This window comes from Sus scrofa, chromosome 9 (genome assembly GCF_000003025.6).
Source record: "Sus scrofa isolate TJ Tabasco breed Duroc chromosome 9, Sscrofa11.1, whole genome shotgun sequence".
NCBI classification, from domain to species: Eukaryota; Metazoa; Chordata; class Mammalia; order Artiodactyla; family Suidae; genus Sus; species Sus scrofa.
Window position 1 is genome coordinate 77,932,973 of NC_010451.4, and position 24,595 is coordinate 77,957,567.

The window sequence follows — 24,595 nt, forward strand, 5'->3', positions numbered from 1 at the left end:
TGTCACTTTTGCATAACCATACAATTCACAACCTACCAAAGAGAAGAAGAGGAGGAACATGAAACATTGTTTAGGATTTTAGTTTTTCAGCAGTATGAAACTTACATATTTATTGGATGTTGGCACAAATATGAAGAAAAATATGTGTGTGTATAAATATATATATATATATATATATATTCTTATTATAGTTATAGGTCCATAGTCTGTTTGATATATTTACATTATCAAGTAGTCTGTTGAAATTGAAAGAAGATGATCAAATTGAGAAAACCAGGTTACCTTGATCCTTTTGACATGGGTAATGTTACATTTAAGGTAAGTCTTAGAATAACAGGGAAAAGTAAATAGATTCCTTGTGCTACCCTCCTTCCCTTCAGAGCAGTAGGATCTGTCCTGCATAGTGTTCAGGGTAGGCTTCTATATGCGGTCTCTGTGTACCATTAAAAGTGAAGACACTGTCCTTTTGTTTTCAGTTTTGTGGGAATGCATAGAGAAAGAAGCATCTTGTTTTGTATACAGAGACAGCATCTGTAACATACACAATGTGGTTTAAGACACTTGAGACAACTTTGTGAGTAATTGTGAACTATAACATTTGTATAATATCTAGAATGTTAATGCTAATGATTTTTAAAAGTAGCTTTGTTGGGGTATTATCAACATGCGATGATGAATTGCACATGTTGAAAGTGTACAATTTGATGAGTTTTGACATGTTTATATCCCCTGAAACCATCATCGCAATCAGAATGGTGAATATATCTATCACCTTCAGAAGTTTCCTTGTGATCCTTGGTAATCGGTAACCATCGTCCACCCCCCATTCTCCCTCCCTGGGCCTCCCCATTCCCAAGGCAACCACTCATCTGCTTTGTGTCACTGTACATTAGTTTGCATTTCCTAGATGTTCATATAAATGGAATCATACAGTATGAACTTTTTTTGTGGTCTGGCTTCTTTCACTCAGCTTGATTTTTATTGAGGTTTATGCATGTTGTAGCATATTTTAGGACTTCATGACTTTTTATTGCTGAATAGTGGATATGCTACAGTTTGTTTATCTATTTATCTTTGGTTGAACATTTGGGTTGTTTCCAGTTTGGGGCTCTTGCCAAAAAACACTGTATAACATTTGTTTACAAGTGTGGACATATGCTTTCATTTTTCTTAGGTATATACCTAGAAGGAGAAGGTCAGGTCATGTGGTAGGTATATGTTTATGTTTTAAGAAACTGCCAGGAGTTCCTGTCGTGGCGCAGTGGTTAACGAATCCGACTAGGAACCATGAGGTTGCAGGGTTCGGTCCCTACCCTTGCTCAGTGGGTTAACGATCCGGCATTGCCGTGAGCTGTGGTGTAGGTTGCAGACGTGGCTCGGATCCTGCGTTGCTGTGGCTCTGGTGTAGGCCGGTGGCTACAGCTCCAATTAGATCGCTAGCCTGGGAACCTCCATATGCCGTGGGAGCGGCCCAAGAAATAGCAAAAAGACAAAAAAAAAAAAAAAAAAAAAAAAAAAAAAAGACACTGCCAAACTTTTATCCAGAGTGGTTGTATTATATTATTACACCTACCAGAGTGTATAAGAGTTCCAGTTGCTCCACATTTTTGCTAACAGCACGGCAGGCCTTTTAAATTGTTAATATTTTAATAGGTATGTAGTGTTACCTCATTGAGATTTTAATTTGTATTTACCTGTTGATGATTGACTAATGATGTTGAGCATCCTTTCATGTGGTTCTTTGCATCCCCATATCTTTGTTGGGAAAATGTTCATATTGTTTGCCAAGTTTTCTTTTTTTTTAATTTGTTTTTTCAAGCTTGAGTTTTGAGAATTCTTTATGTATTCTAGACATGTCTTGTTTCAGATTTGTGATTTGCAAGGATTTTGTCCCAGTCTGTGGCTTGGGCAATGAATCCATCCCTTGTCTGTAAAGAGGCAGTTCTGAGATTCCCACGGTTGGGAATGAGGAGGCCTTGAGTTGGGTCCCAGCTCATCCAGGCAAGAGTGTTGCTGTTGGCTGATAATGGATTTTTAAGAATAAATTAAAAAAATTTTCCTGTTTATAAATGTAAAGTTTGCTCATTGGAGGCACTTTTTAAAATGCTGAAGTGGTACCTAAGGCAATGAGTCTGGGACATGCTTGACAGCTCCAAGCAGAAGAAGGCCACTGTTAATGCCATGCATATCAGAGGCATGCATACTTGGGGCTTCCCGTGTACTCAGCTGGGGCAGCAGGATTGTTACAGGCCTCCTCCACTTTGGGGATGAGGCTCTTGACTTCCTCTTAATTTCGCCTGGGGTGGCCTCTAAAATGGGGTGGGCTGAGATGGCAGTTTGTTCCCCTAAATGTAAGTTGAGTGCTGCATTTGCAGGGCCTGGTCAGGAACTGGTCTCAGCACTTAATACATGTTCATGAAATATAAAGTAAGTAAAGGCCTTGGTCATGTGGCATTAGCATATGTCTTCAGAACAGAGAGCTAATAAATAAAGCTTAGGAAAGTAGGGATTTAGAATGACAGAAATGGAATTAAATGTGTTTGATTAATATTGGGAAATATGATATGAAAGTCCAACACAGATGCCATAATGTTAAGGGCACCTTGTCTTTGGTGCTTTGTTGATGAAAGCATTCAGTCTTGGTGCCAAAAAGACTTAGTTTAAAATTACAGCTCTGCTGGAGTTTCCACTGTGGTGCAATGCTATCACTGGTGTGTCTGGAGCACTGGAACACAGGTTCAACCTCTGGCCTAGCACAGTGGATTAAGGATGCAGCGATGGCGTAGGTTACAGTTGAGCTCAGATCTGATCCCTGACCTGGGAACTCCATGTGCCTCGGGGCGGCCAAAAAAGAAAAAAAAAATTTATAGCTCTCTGCTACTTGCTAGCCACATAGCTTTGCATCACTATTTAACCTATTTAGTTCTTTCACTTATACATTGTAAATAATTATATGTACCTGATAGGGTGATTATAAGAGTATAGGAGATAGAGTCTGTAAGGTGTTTTGGTACTGTGCCTCCTACATTGGGAGCTTGGCAAATTTAATTGGCTCCCTTACCATCCATTTGGATCTGCAACTCAGGGCAGATTGACCTACACAAATCCTGGGGCAATTTGCAATTTCTAGAAGGCTTTCGCTCAGACGAAATCTATGCTTACCCTCCCTACTTGATTTTCTGGGGTGAGTAGAAAGTATGAAACTGAAATATAGGGCACTTGCTGGCACCAGGATGTTTCCTGTGCTGTCACTTATATCTCTTTGCTTATATATATAGGGACTGTCCTCAGAATGTGACATGTCCTCCCAAGTTCCCTTCAACTTCCCTCCTGGTTGTTTTTTAGGATTTTGCCCTGCTTGAGTGTACAAAGCTGAATGTGCCAAGACCAGAGGGCGGAGAGGAGAAGGGTGTGTGTGTGTTCTGGGGGGGGGAAATGCAGTCATCTCACCCACACAGATATCTGCACTGATGGGAATTTAAAGTCGGCTGCAGTTTTACAGTGTATGCTGTCCCTGAGTGTCTGAACCAGATAACCAACTGTCAAGGCAGTTTGCAGTGCCTCCTTTTTTTTTTTTTTTTCCTCCAGATGACTTGTTTCATGAGGCTTAAACTGGTTATGGCATGTCGAGGAACCTGGACAGATTTTTTTTTTTTTTTTTTTTCCTTTCCTCAGTCTAGTATCTGATTTATGGTTACTGAGATCCTTCCAGTTTCTGGTGTTATCTGTTGATTTTAGTTTTACTTGTAGTGATTTCTTGGGCTGTTTCTTGCAGGTTCCAAAATTGAGAGAGGTTGCATGGTTCAAGGCACACAGATTTCAAACTGGAAGTCCCTGCTCCTTAATTTCTGGCTTTGTCTTCTGAAACCTAGAGAGGGTTCGTGTTTTTAAGTTTGGTAATAGAATTCCTAGCAGTAACTGTTGTGATATCTTTATATTTGGCTTCTTACTATGAAGGGTAAGAGTTTTACAGTTCCATCTGAATTTGACAGTAGATAGTGTTTCTATTTCAGGTAACAGCAGAAGCAGCAATGTTTCACTTCTTCAGAAAGCCTCCGGAATCTAAAAAGCCCTCAGTACCAGAGATGGAAGCAGATGGATTTGTCCTTTTAGGTGAGTCTTTTTAAGAAACAGTATTATAATTACATGAATTATTTTCCCTTTGAAAGATTACTTGCAAATTATGTGATTGATTTTTAAATTATTTCCTACTAATTCCCGAATTGGTTTGTGTGTATGAAATCTATAAAAATATGTCATCAGTCACTTGACATATATTGTCATTAAATCAGACTCTTCTATATATTGGTTTGGATGTGTCTTTCAAATTCAACTTATAAAATCATCCCATTTTTTTCTATCCAGTAAGTCAGGCAACCTTTTTAATTAAAAAAAACTGTAAGTCTTGAAGAATTCTTGATAAATTCAAGTTCTGTTTTATAAGTAGCACCAAGCCTTGATTCTTCAGTTAGCATCTGAAATTGAATTAGGCATCCAATAAATAGGTGCTGAATGAAGTATACATTTTTGATTTATACATTATGTTAGTTTCAGGTGTACAGCATAGTGATTCAATATTTTTAGATTATACTCCATTAAATGTTTTTTAAATGTTTTTATTTTTTTATTGTTATTTCCCCAATACATTTTTTTTCTACTGTACAGCATGGTGATCCACTTACATATACATGTATACATTCTTCTTTTGTCCCATTATCATGCTCCGTCGTAAGTAACTAGACATAGTTCTCAGAGCTACACGGCAGGATCTCATTGCTAATCTATTCCAAAAGCAATAGTCTGCATCCATTAACCCCAAGCTCCCAATCCATCCCACTCCTTCCCCCTCCTGTAGGCAACCAAAGTCTGTTCTCCAAGTCCATGATTTTCTTTTCTGTGGAAAGGTTCATTTGTGCTGTATATTAGATTCCAGATATAAGTGATAACATATGGTATTTGTCTTTCTAGATTATACTCCATTAAGTGTTATTACAAGATAATGGCTATAATTCCTTATGCTGTACAGTATATCCTGTATCTATTTTATATACAGGAATTTGTATCTCTTAATTCCATACCCCTAATTTGCCTCTCCCCTCTTCCATCTCCCATTTGGTAACCCCAAGTTTGTTTTATATATCTGTGTCTCTTTTTGTTTTGCATATACATTCATTTGTATTATTTTTAGATTTCACATATAAGTGTTATCATATGGTGTTTATCTTTCTCTGTCTGACTTACTGCACTAAGCATAATACTCTTCAGGTCCATCCATGTTGCTGCAAATAGTGAATTTGATTCTTTTTTATGGCTAAATATTTATGGACTCCATATTCTGTTGGGAGTGCGTGTGTGTGTGTAGACACATCCCACATCTTCCACTTGTCTGTTGATGGGCACTTGGGATGTTTCTGTGTCTTGATTATTGTAAAGAGTGCTGCTGTGAACTTTGGGGTGCTTGTATCTTTTCAAATTAGTGTTTTCACTTTTTCCAGATATATACCCAGGAGTGGAATTGTTAGATCATACAGTAGTCAATTTTTAGTTTTTTGAGGTACCTCCCTACTGTTTCCATAGTGGCTGCACCAATTTGCATTTCCTCCAACAGTGTTGAAGTATACTTTTAAATCTACATATATCAAATAGTGTCTCCTAAATGTTAAGATGAGTTTATGTTCTATTAGAAAATTAATATGTACTAGCTATGAAGATTTTAGGGGCTTTAAAAATATTTCTTTCAACCAAATACTATGCTTTTCCCAAGGGGAATTCTGAAAAATAACATTTCCTTCAAGTCATTGTGTCTTTCCCCAAGGAAGAGATTTTCAGTCCTTGGATAGTTCTTCCCAGAAGTTCTCTCCCTCCAGGTTGGTGAAGAGGAACAAAGACCCAGTGTCCCCTTGTGACATGCATCCTGTTCTGGTCTGGATTTCCTCCCACCAAATTCAGCTTCTCTGAGAGGGTTTGCATGAACTTAGAGTGTTTGTTCCTGGCAATGTTTCTCAGGTGTCTCCCCTTCCAGACTCTTCTGTCTTTATCTTGGCCCAGTCAGCCCAGGGTCCGCTGGCCTTGGCAAATGCTCTGTATGGCTTGAGAGGTGGAGGCTGACTCCTTGGATTTACAGGTAATCCTGAATCTTCAGTTTAGGCTCTGCCAGAGCCAAGTTCAGGCCAAGCCTCTGATTCCACACATTCAGACGTATAGACGTATAGGTGGGTCTCTGCCTCTTCAGCCCTTCTCTGTAGGAGCTGGTCTCCCCTGAAGAAGGGACACAACCTTTTACCCCCAAAACCCTCTTCCATTTCTTGGCCTTAGCCTCTGGAAGGCCAGAAGAGAGCTTTTCTCATGACTAATATTTACCGTAGAATATCCCACCTTTTCCATAGTCAAGTTGCGGCAGGCTGTGTATTTCTCTGAATCTGCTTCCTATGGCAATAGCCAGGGTGGTCAGATATTTTCTCTCTGACCACATCCACTCATCTGAGGCAAAGGAGTGGAGCATAGTCTGACCAGGGCTGGTGGTTTTTCTGGGGAGCCTCCCGTCTGGGATAAAGCGGGATGCCATGGACACAGCTGCTTCTCTGGCCCTTCTTTCAGTGTCAGGAATTTGTGCCCTGGCTTCCAAGTTAGAACTGGCTCTGTCAAACCTAACTTCTGTTTCTGAAGCTGTGAGTCAGTGTTGCTTCCCTTTAGTTAGCCCCACTAAAACCTTGAGAGATGCCTCTGGTCTCCTGTGAAGCTCCTGCCTCTGGGAGTTTTGTAGTAAGTTCAGAAATTTGCTTCAGCAAAGCCTGGTTTTCCCAACTCTGTTCTTTATTCCTCATTTTGGAATAACTCTGTGTTCCTAAGACATACGCAGATAACTTTGCTCTTTTCTCTTAATTCATGATTAGAAATGAACATTATTCTCTTTGCTATCAAATAACCATGTAAAAGATGTGACTGTGAGAGCACTTGGAACTTCTACACCTGGACCTCAAGAAGGCTTGATATGTCCTTCTTCACTTCTCTGGCTCTGTGGCCTGTTACTCTGTAGCATTGCAGAGGCAAGTTTTAACCACAAGGGAAAAAGCCCCTGGGGTTGCTCTTTCTAAAATCTCCTCCAGCGCCTGGTAGCTTGAAGAGGTTTCACTGCCTGTCTTAGAAACTAGCCCAGCAGAGGCCCCGCTTCCAGGGTCTTCTGCCTCAGGGGGTGAAGCTTCTATTGTGGAATTTTCTTCTTCTAGGAGAGACTAGCTTAAGACACAGTCTTTTCATGAGCCTCTGAAGACAAACTTCCAAATTTGCTAATCCATGAGGGGATTTCCAGCAGTTAATTCTGCTAAAATGCCTTCATGTACCAGCTGCTCCATCGGATATATCTAAGCTCTAATGGTGCATTTTCTCAAAAGCTAACCTGCTTTATTTGGAGGGAGTTTTCCAGGGCCATATTGGACTGAGCAGGATCAGTGTTGACCCCTGCACATTGCGTCTTGAGGTTGGGCAATCGTGGTGAACCATCACTTCCATCCTGGTCCTAGGATTGCCATTTAATTTCGCATGTGGCTGCTATTACACCCTCATTCAAATGATCCAAGCAAGAGAAGACCCCGAGATGTTGGCTGAGGCCTCTTGGTCCTTCAGCTGCCATGTCTGCTGATGCTTATCTCTGTTTAGTGTCTTTTTTCCCCAGGTGCAAAGCTCCACATTCCTCCACCATTTTCCCATGAAAAATCCTTGTGTATGTACTATTCTGTGAGCTTAGTTACTCTCCTGAAGTTTTTTTTTTTTTTTTTTTTTTTTGCTTTTTAGGGTTACACCTGTGGCATATGAAAGTTTCTTGGGCTAGGGGTCAAGTTGGAGCTGGAGCCGCCAGCCTACGCCACAGCCGTGACAATACCAGATCCTTAACCCACTGGGCAAGGCCAGGGATCGAACCCACATCCTCGTGGATACTAGTCGGATTTGTAACCTGCTGAAACATAATGGGAACTCCTACTCTTCTGAAGTTTTGATGCTGTCAATCAGCATCACATCTCAGCTCTCATTTTCCTCTGTCTTCTTTCTTTTCATCAGCTTCACCATGTCCCTTCGTTCTCAGGAGCACCTCAGAGGCCCCCAGTGAAGTGCAGATAGAATGCTGAACTGAGCCAGACCCCATGGGTTTGTACCCTGCTTCACAACTTACTGGAGTTTCCATTACAGGGGAAGTGAAACTTTACCTCTCCCTCTTATGGTTTCTGCCTGCACCCAAGAATTAAATAAACATAAGACAGATTAACAGAAGAAAAGCATACAGATTTTTATATGTACATTAGAGCCTCAAAGCAAAAGGAAGACCCAAAGACATGGCAGAACCTAGGTGCTTATATACCAGGTTGAACAAAGACGCAGTTGTGGAAGAGTAACTGAAATATGTGGACAGAGTATAGGATGATGAGGGTTACTTTGACAGTGTCTAATTGTGAGTTCTCTTGCCCTGACTCCCCATCTCTGGTAGTAAGAATGTTTCTTTCCTCCTGCCATTTTCCTTATGGGCTTTTTCAGCTCCTGCTTTCAGGAAGAAAAGGGAAGGTCAGAGTACCCTTTTTGCACCTGATGTTTTTCAAGACCCTTTAGCACCAAAATAGTCCTTAGGCCAAAGTGGTATATTTTGGGTTGGTATGTCTGTCACCTTTCACCATTTTGGACAGGTTACATAACCTCCTAGTTATCATTTAGCTTATCTAGAAAACAAGCATAATAAGTACCAACCCAATAGGGTTATTGGGGGATTAAATGAATTAGTCTATGTAATATGCTTAGGTCAGTTGTGTGAATGAAGTAGTTTTGTTACATCTCCATCTATAGGGGAGACTTCAAAGTTCCTTCCACTTACATATAGCAGATCTGGAGTTAGGTGTGCTAACTTCAGAGCCTGTCCTTTTAACCACTAAGCTATTCACTGCACTCCTCCCCAACCTGTTTTTTAAAATATAATGTGTCATAAATTTTAAGATGTTAGTGACATTTAAAAAATTTTAAATTATGTTTAGAAGGCAAAAAGCTGAGGTTTTTTTTGTTTTTAATAAAAGAGGGTTGGTTGTATTATTATTTCTAAAGTTTGGTTTGAACTTTGCCCCAAACTTTGCACTATTTAATATTTCAAATATTTTAAAACACTGCAGAAAACTATAATCTCCTTAATGAAGTTGAGGTCAGAAGATGGTATACAGTCAGCCCTCTGTATCCATAGATTCTGTATCTGTGTGTTCAGCCAGCTGCAGATCGAAAATATTTAAAGAAATAAAATCCAGAATGTTCCACAAAAAGCAAAACTTGGATTTGCCATGTGCCCAGCAACTATTTAATGTAGCATTTACATTGTATTAGGTATAAGTAATCTAGAGATGATTTATAATATATGCTAAGATGTGCATAGGTTGTATGCAAACACTGCTCCATTTTATATAAGATACTGGAGAATTCACAGATTTAGGTATGGGGGATGGTCCTGGAACCAATCCTCTGTGCAAACCTAGGGGCTATTGTAGATTGTTTAGTTAGTAAAAAAATCCTTCAACAGTTAAGTCCTTCACTGAATTGACTGATAAAAGTCAGTATAGATAATTAGGAATAGAGTTAGTTATCTTTAAAAATAAGATAATAACCTCCTTTTTAAAAAACTAACTTGTTCTGCTAAGTTACTCTTTTTATCATATGGTTCTGTACTGACATATGTAATAACTACTTCAATCTCAGAGCATTTTGGAAAATATCAGGTAGCTCAAATGGTAGATAGGAAGTGCTTTCACTAGCATGACTCCATACTTTCACACTGTGTGTTTTGGTTATCATGTATCCATATAACTTTCTTTGTCTTCAAGTGCAATAGATACATTGCAGGAAAATGAATGCACCTGAGTGGTTTTGTGTGTTTATTAACTTCTAAATGATACAACTAACTAAAGACCTAGAAAGATTATATTTATAGCAATAATATCTTATCAATATGGATTCTATAGAATTTGTTAGATTATCATCTTATTTGACCTTTATCTTGTGTTTCTAAAAAGTTCGGAGCAAATTATACTATTAAAGGTATAAATTATCTACTTTTTTTCCCTCTTGAGAATACCTTTTCCCCTAGGCAAGCCTTCCTGCTTAACATAAATAGGTTTCAGGTCACAGTTTTAGATGGCATTGCTGAGTTGCTGACACCCCATGACTTGAAATTCAGGGTCCAGGCAGAGCCTAAGCACTTTTATTAATAACAGAAATAATAATTTAAGTTGTTCTGAGTTGCTCGTATACTCTTAGCTCACTTTCGGATGGAAAGCTTTTTCCCTGTAAAGGTTTCCAAGCTTTTAGCCTTTGTAAAATGTTGAGTGTGCTAAATAATCACAAGGAAAAAAAAGTCTAGTTGAAAAACATCCTTTCCCTTGTAACCAGTTCCTATTCACAGTAGAAGGTAATAGCTATCTGTTCATTCAGTAATGAAATTGAAGTAATCCTCTAGGGTGCTCATTTTACACAAAAACAAATTGCAGTTTTCATTTGCATCACTGGGTGGCGATTTTTCTTAGTCTTATACTACTGTTTAAAACCCCAGCAAGCCTGGTACTATTTGTAATTACCAGGGTTTTCTTCTGTTATGACATGTTTAATTGCACTTTTAAGAAGTTATTTTTAAATTGATTACAAATTTCCTACCATTGTATGCAACCTCATAGTTATTTTAAATTAGGAAAAAGGGTAATCTGTTGCCTAGATATTGGGATATAATTCCTTCTAAAACTAAGACAAAGGCATGAATTAGCTTATTATGTTATAGCAAATAAATAAATAAATAAATAAATAAATAAATAAATAAAGGCAACAAAAAAACCCATAGAAAATAAAATAAAAAGGAATGATTTGGAGTGCTGTTGGGTTCACTAATGTTGGTGACTATATACTCAGTATAACTTTGCAGCAGGCAGAATGAAACTAGGCAAACACTATTACAGAGATTAAAGGAATTGGGTTACAGTATAACTGAAATTCATCATGTTTTTCAGAATATGCAGGTGTTTCTTAAAGTAGGGCATAAGAACTTCTAGTTTCCATTAAGCTAATTATTTTGTAAAAGTGATTGAATTTAGAATCAGGTTATTCACAGCAGCTTGGGTTTCATCTTTTAAGTACTGATATTAAAATAAGAATTTTACTCTCACCTTCTGTTTTCCAGTTTAAATGATAAATCTGATTTGGGGAAGTAGTGAGTTATTTTTAAGATTGTCTACTGAATTCCTCATCATTGTAATCATTCAAATCATGTTTACACACTAAAGTTAAACTATCACATTTTTAAATGAAACTTTTTAGGTAATCTCTTCATCTGTACTTTTCCCTCTGTTTAAAAGTAGAAATCTAGGTTGTATAATAAAACTTTACATTCCAAGGAATAAGGGACAGTAAGTTACTGTGATTCTGTCTTGGACTGAAGCCTTTAATTAAAACAACAGTGACAAAAACTAAACGGATTTTCACCATGTGCTTCCTATTTTTACTCCCTGTTCTTACAACAGAAGTATAGCAAATCTTCTTTAAAAAATCGAATGTTTATGGATTAAAAAAGCATCGAACCCTATTAATATCTCTTTACCCATGTATTGTGATATTCAGAAAAACTCAAATTGCAGGGAATTTACTTGGCAGTCTGTGTTTTTGTTCTTGACCTTTCAATTCTAAAGGAAGTGTGTGCCAGGATTTTTCAACTAACTTTATCATGCAGTTGTTTATTTTCCCGTTAAAAAACGTGGAGTCCTGTGTCTAACAGAATTAATAGAATTTTTACGTTTGTTGGTTCTTAATTCTGGTTCACTTATTAATCTTGAGGCACTCAGAGGTGAAACCATTCAGGCCAGGCTGTCCCATGTTGGGTATTCCCCCCTGCCTTGTCTCCTCAAATGTGCAGGGTGAGATGGAGCTTCATGGGGCCGGAGAGAGGTGTCTGCTGGGCAGAGAAGCAGAGCCTAGCCCTCTGTTGCACATAATTAGTTGTGAGAAAGTTGCTGGTTCTTACTGGGACTTAGTAGACTCGTCAAACTCAAATGTAAACTGGGAATCTGTCTCCTAACTCAGTGAATTTAATCCTCTTGCGAATTAGGGGGCACTTCGAAAATCTACTGGTGCTGGGCCCTCATCCCTACGTTCTAATTAGATGGGCCTGGGGTTTGGCCCAGACACTAGTATTTTTTTCAGAGTCCCCCAGAGAGTTCTTCTATGCCTGCAGGTCAGAGAACCACTAGCAGTTCACTCTCTGTAATTTAGTAATTGTACACCATCAAATAACCTGTTAAGATACTTTGCAAAAGACCTCATAAAAATACAAAGTTACAATTTCTCTTCCACTGCAATTGAGTCATAAACAGACAAAAAGCAAATAAAACCACAGAATTTCTGGGTTAAACATACTTCCTTTCAACATTAAGCAGGTAAAGAACAGAAAGCTTCAAAATTCTAAGAAAGGAAATCTGGTTTTTAAAGTAATATTTTGGGGACCTTAAACTTTTTTATTTTGTCTTTTGTCTTTTTAGGGCCGTACCCGTGGCATATGGAGGTTCCTAGGCTAGAGGTCAAATCAGAGCTGTAGCCACCGGCCTATGCCACAGCCACAGCAATACCAGATCCAAGCTGTGGCTGCTACCTATGCCATAGCTCACAGCAGCACTGGATCCTTAACCCACTAAGTGAGGCCAGGGGTCAAACCTGCATCCTTATGGATGCTAGTCATATTCATTTCCACTGAGCAACGATGGGAACTCCTAAACATTTTTTTAATCAGGGAAGCAGTTGGAAAGCATTTTGTTAATTATATAAATATGAATTCCAAGTGGCCTGTCATTCTTTTTGTCCTTAGCCCTAGGGCATCCAGAGTGACTGCAGGTAAAGGTATTTGATAGGTTAACACCTGTAAACTCTTCTGAGCAACTCTGAGGTACTTTTTCTTTGAACTATCAGGCAGTCAAGAGTTGAAGCACAGCTCTTTGAGGGTAATTGACTAGTTTACTTGGTACTGTTTACTGGAGGGCACTTCTTCAGTACAATATCAGCCAGGGGAAAACAATGTTAAGTATGCATGCCATATTCCATAAAGGAGTTTCCTCTAGTATTTCCTCAGAGGCTTTCAGAATGTTTTATCTTCCACATGTGAGACTATTTAACTGAAAAATTGCGATGAATAGCTTTTATATTTTAAAGTTTATTCTTATTTCCTTCTGTTGAGGAAATAAATGGTGACGATGAGACTCTTAAGTAGAACATACAGTGTAAGCCTTGTAATTTGTACTAATAATTCAGATAGGGTTGGAAGCACTGAATATTGCTTTCCTAGTAATCTTAATAATACTGCAGAATTCTTTTATATTTAATTGATTATCTTATTTGGAATCTGTTTTTTCCCACTGAATGCAACCAAAGCATATTATGAGGGTAAGCATTCTTTCTGGGGTCACCCATTATTCTTTACAAATGTGACTTTCTGAAAAATGGGTCTTCCTTTATTGTATCATGATAGAATTATGGTATTACATCAGAATAGCGTTCTCTAATAAACTAAGCTAGCGGGAAACATCTTCAATTAGGGTGATATAGTTTTTTCTCGTTGTAGTAACCACTGACTGAACATTCTTGAGCACTCTTTCTGTCCCCAGCATTCTGTTCCTTATTCAAAATGCTGCAGAGTTTTGGACCTGACCCATCTCTAGCAAAACAGAATCTTTGGACCTATAGCCTGAGAATCAGTGTTTTAAAAAGGCGATACAGGAGATCCTGTCATGGTTCAGTGGTTAACGAATCCGACTAGGAACCATGAGGTTGTGGGTTTGATCCCTGGCCTCGCTCAGTGGGTTAAGGATCTGGTGTTGCTGTGAGCTGTGATGTAGGCTGCAGATGCTGTGGCTGTGATGTAGGTTGCAGATGCTGCTCAGATCCCACGTTGCTGTGGCTGTGGTGTAGGCTGGCAGCTGCAGCTCCGATTAGATCCCTAGCCTGGGAACCTCCATATGCCACAGGTGCGGCCCTAGAAAAGACAAAAAAAAAAAAAAAAAAAAAAAAGGCGATATCAGTGATTGTTCTTCATGCTGATATTTGAGAATCATTGGAATAATTCTTTTATAAGATGTGGTAGGGGAGCAAAACCTTTTCAGGCAGTGAGAGAGACTGTATGAAGTATACAGATTCAGAAGAATCTGGGATATAGTTGGTGCCAGTAAAGTTCTCCTGGAGGGATGGTATAGAAGGGCCACTGATAAGAAACGAGTCTGGAAAGGTGGTTTGCAATGGGTGCAATGGGCCTTGCGAGTCATTCTTTTTCTTTTGCTTTTTAGGGCCCTACCCGCAGCATATGGAAGTTCCCAAGCTAGGGGTTGATTCATAGCTGCAGCTGCTGGCCTTCAGCAGAGCTAGAGCAATGTGGGATCTGAGCTGCGTCTGCAGCCTAACCACAGCTGATGGTAATGCCAGATCCTTAACCCGTTGATCAGGGTCAGGGATTGAACCAGCATCCTCGTGGTTACTAGTCGGGTTTGTTACTGCTGAGCCACAACAGGAGCTCTGGTGTGTCATTCTGAGACCTTACCTTACCCTGTTGGCAGTAATGAACTGTCAGCTACCTGACCATTTTAAAACAGTGCAGTAGCATTTTGGTTTTTATTTTCTTGGAATTTTATTAACAATTTTGAAAATTGAGGGAATTTAATACTTTCATCTAATGGAGAATTTTTTTTTATTTTTATTTTATTTTTTTGCTATTTCTTTGGGCCGCTCCCGTGGCATATGGAGGTTCCCAGGCTAGGGGTCGAATCGGAGCTGTAGCCACCGGCCTACTCCAGAGCCACAGCAACTCGGGATCCGAGCCGCGTCTGCAACCTACACCACAGCTCACGGCAACGCCGGATCGTTAACCCACTGAGCAAGGGTAGGGACCGAACCCGCAACCTCATGGTTCCTAGTCGGATTCGTTAACCACTGCGCCACGATGGGAACTCCTGGAGAATTTTTTTTAATGAAAAAAGTGATTGCAGCATCATCTCTTGAATGTATCCCTAGAAAAGCATGCAGATCTACTCATACTAGATTGACGGGAAATGCCAGAAACAGCAAGCGAGTGAACTCTATGCTGCAAGTCATTCTGTCAGACAACTTAAGGTTCACCTTTTCCACTTCTTTCAGGTTTGGCATGGTATAGGGGCAGAAACTGCTAGTCATCTTTCAATATCTGTTTCTCTTTTTTTCTTAGTTAATAGCATGTTTATTTTTATCATGCCATGTGGCCATTTTGAAATTAGATGGGGAATTTTGATGAGGTTTCTGGCCACTGTGATAGAAGAAATGTTATATGGCAGGCTTTAGGAAAAAAACAAAAACAAACAAAAAAACCTTCAGAACACCACTGCTGTGTACCTGCCCTCCCTTGCGTCTGTCCTATCTCTCCCCTGCCCCTAAGGTTGCTCACCGTGGAATGTGGCTGTGATGCTTTGGCAGAGGACTAGCAGCCATCTTGGACCATGAGGACAGAGTGCATTGTGAGGAAAGTGGAAAAATAAGCCGGGAAGGGTCTGGGACTTTGATGACTGTGGAGTTGCCACAACAGCCCTCTAATGATTTCCTTTCTCTACCTTTGTGTGAGACATGAATAAACTTCTGTTCTCTACAAGCTACTATTTTATTTTATCGTGTGTAGATGAACCAAGCCCTAAGCAATGTAGGTATTGAACTGGAAATCATAATATTTGGATTTTAAACTCCATCATTTTCTTGCTGTGTGATCAGCAAAGCTACGTACCATTTCAGCCTCATTTTCCTTACATATAAAAAGTTAATAGCATTCTGGCTTTCTCATTACATTGTTAGGGAAGATGAATAACAGGGAACTTTAAACATACGTCTTCGTTGACAAAAAGGAGGACAAAGAAGTTTTAATCCACTTGCTAATTTTGATCAATTCAGGGAGATACTTGGGAGAATGATTCTGAGCCAGCCTCTAGGCTCAGCTGGAGGGAACGTTGTGCTGGTTAATGATGTGTGTTGTAGAGGAGGGAATGGTGAGCGCCCTAGGGATGCACATAGAAGCCTTTCCTCCACTGAGACTGGAAGGCCACTGCATGCTTGTGCAATGAGTCCACCCAAAAGTCCATTCGTATCCACTAAAAGCTGAAACGTTTAAAGTGTGCATTGCTAGTGGATCGTTATTAAAGAATTGAGAATTGCTACTACTCTCTCCTTATCTGTTAAGTTAAAAATGGATTCATTCCCTACAATTGGTATTTCCATCAAAAACGGCGTATGAAAGTATATTGTGTGTGTGTGTGTGTGATATTTTTAATAATTATTAGTGTTCTGTGCCCAAAGCCTTACATTATAGTAGTAATGACTTAAAGGAGTCATTGTTCTGAGATTTTTCACTATTCCAAGTCAAATAGCTCAGCTCTAAACTTATGGGACGACCTATTTTTATTTCTGTCATCTATTATTTCCTGATGCACAAGCCAAAAATAGGCTTGGCAGAACCAAAGGAAAACTGTAACCCCCAAATTAGTTTGTTGATGGATTGCTTAAAGGAAATTGATAACTGTGATAACAGGTGATTGTCCCTGTTACTGTCACTGTGTTAGGGGTTCTTTGCCAAGGTAAGTGTAGGAGCCTGAGTGGAGTGATCCTAAAATTCTAGGCAAAATTTTGTATTTGTGTTTTTAGGTGAGAACTTTCTTTGCATTTCATCAGATTCTCAAAGAACTGTGACCCTAAACAGGTTAAATAACCATTTTTTCTAGTCGTGACTATGCATACCAAGACTATGCATAGTCGTGACTATGAGCACTTGGGCTATAGTATGTTAGTATTAGTATTATAGATCTTAGTATGTTAATGTCAGAGGTGCCATAATCATTGTCAGAGGTGCTTACATCCCACTGGCCACCTTTACTAGTTTGGCTTGAGAAAAAAGAATGACTTTTGAGCAGCTAAATAAACATTAGGGAATGATCACTCCTTGGTAGAATCCAGAGCAGAGAGGAGAGATGTCCCTAAGGAGGTTACAGTTGTCATCACAAGGCAGACAAAAATAAAAGTTAAGGATCATTACAAAACAATAACATTGAACACTGAAGGTGAGTGATAGAATGACTTGTCCCTTGAGGGTCCCCGGCAGGTCATCAGTTTGGTATTGTTTCTCTGTCTTATTATGGCGTCTGGGTATTAGTATACTTGCGTACTGTGCTAGTGATGCATTCAGGACTTGGTGCTGCAACTAGTTTTTTTTTTTTTTTTTTTTTTTTTTCATTAAAAAAAACTGAAAAACAGGCAAATGATAACGGATATGTATAGATCCCCAACTTTTTACTTGTTATATGAAACATGTGATCAGTGATTAGTAATGACATTTTGCTCTTGGTTTGCTTCTGCATAGACCTCTCACTGTTCTAACCAGGATATTTTTCTGCTCCCAGGTCCAGGGCCCAGTGTTTCCTTTGGACAGAGGGCCTGGCCTGTTTCACACTGTCTATATCCTGTTACAGTTACATGCCTATGAAATTTTGTCTCTAGAAAGATGTCTTTGATCTCATAGTGTACATTTTCTCCCATCATTTATTTGGGTTCCTTGTAGCCACTCCTATAGCACTGTTTTGTAATGTTATTTAAACTTTTTAATGTTTTACTACTGGAATTGAAACCGTACCAGCGGCTCATCTGCTGTGTGTGCTACATAGTAGTCAGCACACTGACTTCCACAAAGTGTGTCTTCCATCCACAAATTGTTAACTGGTTTTGGAATGACTTCTAAATCATTTACTGTTTGTTTAGAAGACTTGGAAATGTCTCCTGTTAAGTTGTTTTTCCAGTGAAAATACATCTCTTAATTCCTGTCACCCATCACCTGAACTTAAATTATACAAATTTTAGTTATCTATTATTAGTTTTAATGCAAATTGAACTAAGCACTCAGAGCAGATTTGTCTCCCCACATCTTCTCCCCCTTCTTCCACACTTCAGACTATTCACCTTCATCTGCATGATTACAAGTTTCAGGAGATACTAGTTTTCTTCCCAGCCCTGGGAGGCCAGTTCTGATTTTGTCTAAGCCAAATCAGGGTGGCCCATTCCACCTGGCCAGCAGTTAACTTCAAATGGGAACCTTTGACCATTGTAACTGGACATGAGGGAAGGTTGACTGAAAAGCTCATAGGCAGATGCTGAAGGGAGAGTGACCCCTTTCCTGGCTGCTCTTTTGTCTGGCTAAAATGCCTGATGAGGTTACATCCATGGTTGTCATCTTTGCTGAGAGGAGGTGGCCTAAGGCAAAGATAACATGTCAAAGACAGAAGAATGAATTAAAGAAGCAACCTGGTCCATGCTGACACTCCTGAGTGGATATATTTAGTAGCCTGGAAACTGTTGACCTTGGGGCTTCCTGTTCAGTGAGATAAGTTCCTTGGTTAAAGTTTAAGGCAACTTTTAGATAGACTTCTGTTACTTGCAGCTGTAAATGTCTGGACTGATGTTTGACAGGTGTGCTTGTAATGCTGCATCCTCCTGGATAATCCTTTTTCGGTAGAACCCCTTTTGGTAATTAATGTCCAGTCTTCATAGACTATATATATATGTGTGTCTGTGTGTGTGTGTATATAGTTCTTCAACTGATGTATTTATAGACAAAATGTACGTTTGTGTCCGACAATTCAATTGTTAACAAAACAATGTGTAGATGTAGTCTTGAGCAACATTTCAAATGAAATGACTAGGTTGCCAGAGTCATATAGAAACATATTGAAAGGTATGCCTAGTGGCATCAAAAAGGGTGTGTATCTTGGATATTGCTGGTGCCAAGGAGGCGATGTTACTGCTACAAAGCAACAGGTGAACAACCATGTGGATTGTTTAGATCAGGAAAGATATTTAACTTTACTAATGTCATAGTTTGGTATTTATATGTAGGCATTTTACTGTGTTTTAGTTATATTTTAAAAAGTTGTTTGGTGGGTTCAGATTGATATGTAGCGTATAATTTCCCCCATCTAAAGTAATGAGGAATAGGCTCCCTGAGGTGTTTTCCTATGTGTCCAGTTTTCAGGAGTGGATTATTGACATTAGCAGGAGATTCCCATACTAATAGGAACCAGCTATTTTATTGTCAGCAGTCCTGCTAATGATAATATGGTCTTAATATAGATTTCAAGTAACTCATCTATATGACTTACATATCTTCATGCATTGCATATTTAAAAATGTGCCATTTTCAAAAATGCTGAAGGCAATAAATGAAATTATAATTCCTTTTTTTTTAAACATGGAAAATTGGGAGAAAAACTGAAACGTATATATTTCCTTTTATTATCCCAAATTCATAGTTCTAAAGTCTTTTTTTGTTTTTGTTTTTGTTTTTGTTTTTTAAGTTCTCTTGTGGCCTAGCAGTTAAGGATCCATTGTCACTGCTGTGGCTTGGGTCACTGCTGTGATGCAGGTCTGATCCCTAGCCCTGGATTTCTGCATGCCACAGACATGGCCAAAAAACGTCTCTCTCTTTTTTTATGGCCATACCTGCAGCATATGGAAGTTCCCTGGCTGGGGGTTGAATCAGAGCTCCAGCTGCCAGCCTATGCCACAGCCACAGCAACATGGGGTCGGAGCGCGTCTGTGACTTTTGCCACAGCTTGCAGGATTGCCTGATCCTTAACCCTCTGAGTAAGGCCAGGGATTGAACCCGCATCCTCATGGATACTACTTGGATTCGTTTTGACTGAGCCACAAGTGGAATTCCCATTAAATCATTTTTTTAAAGTTTAAAACCAATGTATATTTTTTTACTTGAATTGCACGATAATTATGCTTGATACATCAGGTTATAAAGAAAAGCTTTTAAAGGCAATGATAAAAAATTTCATTAATCTTATTTTTAAATGTTTACTTTTTAAAGTTTAAATTGACCTGTGATTTATAATTTATAACATTCTGCCATTAAAGTGTGGGAGTGACACAGCATGTAATTCTTAGGGCTAATTCTAAACAGCCTCACATGTAAATATTTCTAATTGAGAGTTGTATATTCAGAATAGTTTAAAGTATGTAAATTCTTTTGTTTAAGGAGAGACAGGAAGGTAAATAGAGTATAAAAGCTGCCTTATATAAAATACCAAATTATGGTAAGAACCAATTATAGTAAAAGCATTCCCTTCACAGTGAGCTATAAATGACTTTCTAGCCTGTGAGCATCTTTTTATTGCTAAAGTTGGGTTAAATTTATTACCACAAAAATTCAATTATGATTTCTACCTGTTATGAAAATATGCTAATGCATCCAACTATATTTTCATATTCTCAGTTCAGATATACTTAAATGTTTTCTGTTCCCTAAAGAAGTTCAGTTTCCTTCAGCTCTTTTTAGGTCTCCAAGGTTACAAGATCTTGAAGCCTGTGGAGCTCAGTGTGGTACAAACCTGTATTTCTTGTGTTGCCTGTGCATCTTCCAGGCATTGGGCAGAGGTGTGATATTGCCAGAACTGAATAATGGTGGCCTTTTCACAGTTAGTAGGAAAAAAATAAGCTGATGGAATTTCAAGTATTTAATTCTTAAATTTTTGCTAAATTTGAGAGAGAGCCAACATTATTTTTATAAGCAGGTGTTAGGCAGATAACATGTGTAAATAAGGAACAAAGGGCTTATTAAAGGAATAACTTGGAGAGTTCCCATTGTGGTGCAATGTGATCGGCAGCATCTTGGGAACCTTGGGATGCAGGTTCAATTCCTAGCCCAGCACAGTGGGTAAAGGATCTGGCATTGCCTCAGCTGTGGCTTGGGTCACAGCTGCAGCTTGGTTCTATTTTATAGCCTAGAACAAAATAAATTGAACATTAATGGCAATTTAAACATATAATAACTAAGCATAAAATTTTGTGTAAAATTAGAGTTTGTGTGGTAGAATTTAAAATATCAGTATTTCATCATGTTCTGCAAAGAGTATTTTTGACTTCAAGGAACTTCACCACTCTCACTGTGGGAAGAGATTACATTTTGAAGGAGGATGTGGGAACTTTGCTGCTGTTTTTCTTTCTCATCTTAAACAGTTTGTATCACTTTATTGGAGCACAGATTCCTCATCTAGGAAATGAGAAAGTCAATTAGATTTTTAATTTTATTAAAAATATTTAAATATTTTTATTTTTAATGGCTTATCATTTTAGTGATACCGTTTAGGTTCTGTGTATTTAAAGAGATGGACATATACCTCAATTTATTCTAATCTCTGTTGGAATAAATTAATGGCACTAAAGTGTTTTCTGATACATTGAGTTCTTTTTCAGGAGGGCAAGAAATCAGCCCATCAGCTCACAAACAAAAGCCAATATGAAATTTTTTTTTTGTTCAAATTTTATGTGGCTAGTAGTCCCAATTTAGCCCTTATTAATCTTTTATTAAAAGAGCCCTAAAAACAGAAGGAAAATTTTATAGCCATACCACAATTTAAGGGTGACAGCTTAATGCCAGAATCTGGGATGCAGTGAGATTGAGAAAAAACTAGCTAATCTTTCACACATGTTACAATATGTTGAGACCTACATCTTAGGAACACAGAACTTGGCAGTTATTCCACTATATTCTTAGGATTCTGTTCTGTGAAGGAGGCCAAGGACTTTGTTCCTTCTTTCTTCCCCTTTTTTTGTCTTTTTTAGGGCCGCACTTGTGGCATATGGAGGTTCCCAGGCTAGGGGTCAAATTGGAGCTATGGCTGCTGGCCTAAGCCACAGCAACACCAGATCCTTAACCCACTGAGCGAGGCCAGGGATCAAACCAGCAACCTCATGGTTTCTTGTCCGATTCATTTCTGCTGCACCTCTGTGGGAACTCCACTTTGTTCCTCATTTCTGTACTTCCCTCAAACACATCACCATCTTTCTTCATTTCAAAAAACAGCTGGTCTGTAAGTAGAGGAGGCATTGTGGTGATAGGGGGCAATTGGGGTATAGTTTTCATCAGTAAAACAATGTAGACAGAAATAGAGATAAAATTGGGGTTAGTGGAAGTGATGTTGAAAATTTTAAGTTTTTAAATTTACTCTTAAAGATCGGGAGGTATCAGTAGGAGGAAAAATACCTTCCAAGAGAGAAGAGTTACACTGGATGAAAGCCTAGGAAAAACATGCAAATGGATTGAGTGCTGTGTGTACCAGCCTGCCTCCATCTGGAAGGAACTTATATTCGCACAATCTTTCTGGAAGACAATTTGGCAATATGTATCAGGAGCTTTAAAGAAGTAGATCCTCTTTGCCCTAGAAATTCCGCTTTTAATAATTTATCATCAAAATGTAAACAAATGCAGTTAATAAGATGGTATGTTTAGCATAAAGCTTTTTGCTATGTACATTTTATGTGCCTTAAAAAAATCTTCGGGAGGAAAAGCATTTATTTGCATATGGACCTTATGATTACAGGTGATTTAGTTTTTTCTTTTTTTGACTACTTATAGTTACCTAATTTGACTACTTATATTTACTGCCACAAACTTATGTTACTTGTATAGCCTCAAAGTCAGAAAGAACCCTGAAGATATATATCCCTAAATCCTTGATTCTCTTATGAAAACTGAAGTTCTCCCAAAAGCAGAAGTGCATTTTACATTTGTTATTGAAATCTCATTGTGCTTCCCATTTCCAGTTCACCAAAAGTGGTCAAGTAAATAAATTTAGTTTCTCTTAAAATATTTTTATTATCATAAATGTTATTTTGGTAGATTTAAGGCCAGAGCATAGTATTATCTTAAACTTTTCATTTGTTTTTCAGTAACTTAAAAATTTATAGCATTTGTTAGAGGAAAAATGTGTGGGAAAAAGGCATTCACTAACTTGGTATTTGAGTTTCTCTCTCCTGTTTTCCTTGATGTTGGCAATGCTTTTATTCCCTAAATACCATTATGAAACCAGCACTTTCAGTGTATCAGAACGCATCCTTTATTTTTTTTATTGTAAATGATTTTTGTTTTTTTCCCATTATAGCTGGTTTACAGTGTTCTGTCAATTTTCCACTGTACGGCAAGGTGACCCAGTCACAAATACATATATACATTCTTTTTCTCACATTATCCTCCATCATGCTCCATCATAAGTGACTAGATAGAGTTCCCAGTGCTATACAGCAGGATCTCATTTCTTATCCATTCCAAAGGCAATAATTAATAGATATAGAATGCATCCATTAAACATTAAGGTCAATGTTAAAGTGAATTTCACTGTATGTTAAAAATCATTTATGTAAACCATATCATTTTCAGTGAATTACACAAATGTGTACCCTGTTTAATTTTGTATAGTTTACTCCTTGGCAATTTTAATAATATTAATGTGAAATTTTATATTCTTTTTCATAAATTATTTTCACGATGTACGTCTGGAATTTGAAGTTTAAGCTTTTTAACCTCTAATCCTACCATGACTGTATATGACAATTTTTCCTTTCCAGTGGGTTTTTGTATTAATTGTTTAGTTAATGAAGTTAAAGTCACATGTTGTTTTTCAATTGTTAAAAAGAGGGTCCTTCTCTCTGAGGTATAGGTTCACTTTTTTTTTTCTTTTTAGGGCTACGCTTGTGGCATATGGAAGTTCCAGGCTCGGGGTTGAATCATAGCTGCAGCTGTGGGCCTTTGCCACAGCCAAAGCAGTGCCAGATCTGAGCTGCATCTGTGAACTACACCACAGCTTGTGGCAACACTGGATCCTTAACCCAGTGAGCGAGGCCAGGGATCGAACCCATATTCTCTGGATACTAGTCAGGTTCTTAACCTGCTGAGCCACAGTGGGAACTCCAAGATAACTTTTTAAAATTGTCATTATCGTCAGGTGATTTGGAATGTCTGCTAATGATTCGTTGACTGAAAGCAACTGGATTTTTTAATTTAACTTGAGTTGTTAACCATTTGTAGCAAATATATAAGAAACTTCCATTAAAAAAGAAACAAACTTTGCTTAATGGGTCAGGGATCTGGCATTGCTGTCAGGTGTGGTGTGGCTTGAAGACACGTCTTGGATCTGGCATTGCTGTGGCTGTGGCCTAGGCCAGCAGCTTTTGCTTGGATTCAACCCCTAGCCTGGGAACTTCCATATGCCGCAGGTGTGGGCCTAAAATACAAACAAACAAAAATTAAAAACAAAAAATCTTGGAAGTTCCCTGGTGGTTCAGTGGGTTAAGGATTTGGCATTGTCAATGCTGTGGCTCAGGACACTGCTGTGGTGGGGGTTTGATCCTTGGCACTGGAAACGAATATTTTCCTGCATGCCATGGGTGCAGCCAAAAAAAAAAGAAAAGAAAAAGAAAATGAAACAAACAAACCAAAAAACCCCCACACCTCTCTGATTTTCTCCCCCATATCTATAGAGGAGCACTATTAAGTAGTTGGAAGTCAGTCTGTCTCTGAGTCATAGTGGAACATTCTGAAGAAGGACTTAAGTCTACTTCCTAGTAGAGAAAACCTCATTGCTCCCCACCTGGTAAGCATACAATAGTTTGTTTACTTGCCTTCAACATTTTCTTCACCACAGTTTATCTCAAGCAGATTATTCAAGCCTAGCCAACTTTAGGATTTGATTTATAGCAGAGAATGGTTATA

The 24,595-nt window shown here is 38.5% G+C and overlaps 1 protein-coding gene across 3 annotated transcripts in view; it reads left to right on the top strand.

The window, feature by feature from the left end:
• Positions 1-24,595, top strand: part of UMAD1 (UBAP1-MVB12-associated (UMA) domain containing 1) — a 221,325-nt gene that overhangs the window by 18,028 nt on the left and 178,702 nt on the right. For 2 of the 3 annotated variants that reach the window (XM_021102419.1, XM_021102421.1), the window contains exon 2: positions 4,014-4,113. In XM_021102419.1, the coding sequence (XP_020958078.1) occupies positions 4,032-4,113 (82 nt within the window). In that variant the 5' untranslated portion in view covers positions 4,014-4,031. Of the gene's footprint in view, positions 1-1,526; positions 3,878-4,013; positions 4,114-24,595 lie in introns of those variants that run through there. The other variant, XM_021102420.1, reaches the window with a different exon arrangement.